The following is a 1,992-nucleotide window of genomic DNA, read 5'->3' as shown; positions in this document are numbered from 1 at the left end:
AGCAGGTTCAGCATCTGGCAGAACAAAATTCTGCAAGAAATTTAATTGCTTTGACTTTGTTATTCACAAAACAACTGTTTTGTTTTCTATGTGTTGTCTTTCTCTTTTATAAGGCTGCAGAACTGCGAGCTTACCTGAAATCCAAAGGAGCAGAAATCTCTGAAGAAAACGCTGAAGGTGGACTTCATGTGGACTTGGCACAGATTATTGAAGTGTGTGATGTGTGCCTGAAGGAGGATGACAAAGGTTTGCATTTTAAGTCTCGTTGGTTTTGCTGTTTATCGCCATCAGTGCTTTCAAGCAGTAACAGTTGGCAGAGTGTAGAGATGTGTAGCACTAAAACACAAGCTGTGCATCCTCATAAAACTGGAAGTGCACATTTCCATCTTTGCCCTGGAATATTTGCATGTACTCTGCCCCTCCTTTCTCCAAACTTCCAGCACTCTTTGAAGAAGTCAGAAGCTGAGCTAGACTCTGCTCATAATGAGGGCGTAGAGACTTGTATGTAAAATAGAGCTTTTGATGCTCAGGCGTCATTTTGGGGAATAGATAATGTTTTCCATATGTGATGAATTTTGTTCTTTTTCTTTGCTTGACTGATAATTGGGCAGACTGAAAAGAAAACACAAAACTGGTGTGGTTCTGTTTGGAAAGGTTGGAACACCACGCTCAAAACAGGAGCTGGGGAGGGTTTGTAATATACTTCAGTGTTCTTGAGGACATTTTCCCTGTGGTCTGGGTATCCCTGGTGCTCCTGGTGAAATATTTTACTGTGCTTGAGCACTAGGTGTTACTGTTCTCACTGTAGAACCGTGGGCAGTTTCCTGGATGTGCAGGAGGAAGCCACTGTGTGGAACCTAGAGTTCCTCTGATTTCTCCTGTGTGTAAACAGAGTTCAGAGCAAGTGTGATATCGAACACCACCTTCTGTGTTGGCCTTAGAGTGGTAATTCTTGTCTTACATGGAGGTTTGTTGGTGTAAGCCCACCTGAGCCAAGTGTCTGGTACATTCTGATGAGTATCCAGGTTGGCATCTTGGCATTTTCTTTCTTGTACAATTCTTGCTCGTGGAAAGTGGTAATTCATATCACAAGTATGAATTACTATTATCAAAGTATGAATTATCATTAACAAAACTATATCCAGCACAAGGTAGCTACTGATTGCTGCTTGTAGTTTCCAACAGCTGTATGTTTTGGTTTATGCAGATGTGGAGAGTGTGATGAACAGCGTTGTCTCCCTGCTTCTCATCCTGGAACCTGACAAACAAGAAGCACTGATTGAAAACCTGTGTGAGAAGTTAGTGAAGTTTCGGGAAGGAGAGCGCCCATCTCTCAGACTGCAGCTGTAAGTGTTGGACAGGGCAAAGTGAGACAAAGTAATTGTGCCTCTGAAGAGGAAGAAGTATCTCATATGTCTTTAAATCAAAGTGTGGGGTGTTGCAGGAAGCACTCTTACCTTCTGTTCACTGTCATAAAATAGAAGTACCGATTTTTTTTTCCTTGGGTGTTACAAAGTGAAATTAATATGCATAGTTTTCAGCTTTGCTGCAAATGATTACAAAACGAAGCTGTTGCAGTTCATGGATGTAAGGTGCTGCCAGATGCTTTGTAGTAGCCTGTGTCTTCAAAGAACATTGATGTGCACTCCAGGAATGTTTCTTGAAAGCTCTGTAACTCCGTTGTTGGTTGTTTGTGCTTTAGCCTGAGCAATCTCTTCCATGGCATGGACAAGAACACTCCTGTGAGGTACACAGTGTACTGCAGCCTTCTCAAAGTGGCCTCGTCCTGTGGTGCCATCCAGTACATTCCAACTGAACTAGATCAGGTAATTAAGTGACCCTTCAAGTTGTGGCCTTTGTATGAACCATGCTGCACCTGAATATTACTCAGAGCTGATACAGACCATCTCTTCCAAATTGCCAGAGCCTAGAGAAATTGCCATGAAGCTGATTAGAGAGATGCAACACCTCTCCTGTGAGGGAAGGCTGAGA

General features: G+C 42.7%; 1 protein-coding gene across 1 annotated transcript; it reads left to right on the top strand.

Moving 5' to 3' along the window:
• Positions 1-113: 113 nt before the first annotated feature.
• Positions 114-1,826, top strand: LOC102031482 (eukaryotic translation initiation factor 3 subunit M-like; the record flags this gene model as incomplete). Its single annotated transcript, XM_005431563.1, has 3 exons — positions 114-246; positions 1,208-1,346; positions 1,703-1,826. Coding segments are annotated over 3 exons (396 nt in total), but the record flags the coding sequence as incomplete, so codon positions are not given.
• Between the last annotated feature and the right edge of the window lie 166 nt (positions 1,827-1,992).

The sequence above is a fragment of the Geospiza fortis genome, unplaced genomic scaffold (assembly GCF_000277835.1).
Source record: "Geospiza fortis unplaced genomic scaffold, GeoFor_1.0 C13677550, whole genome shotgun sequence".
Taxonomy (NCBI): domain Eukaryota; kingdom Metazoa; phylum Chordata; class Aves; order Passeriformes; family Thraupidae; genus Geospiza; species Geospiza fortis.
Note: the sequence above shows the minus strand (reverse complement) of the source record. Positions and strands in the feature narration are given on the sequence as shown.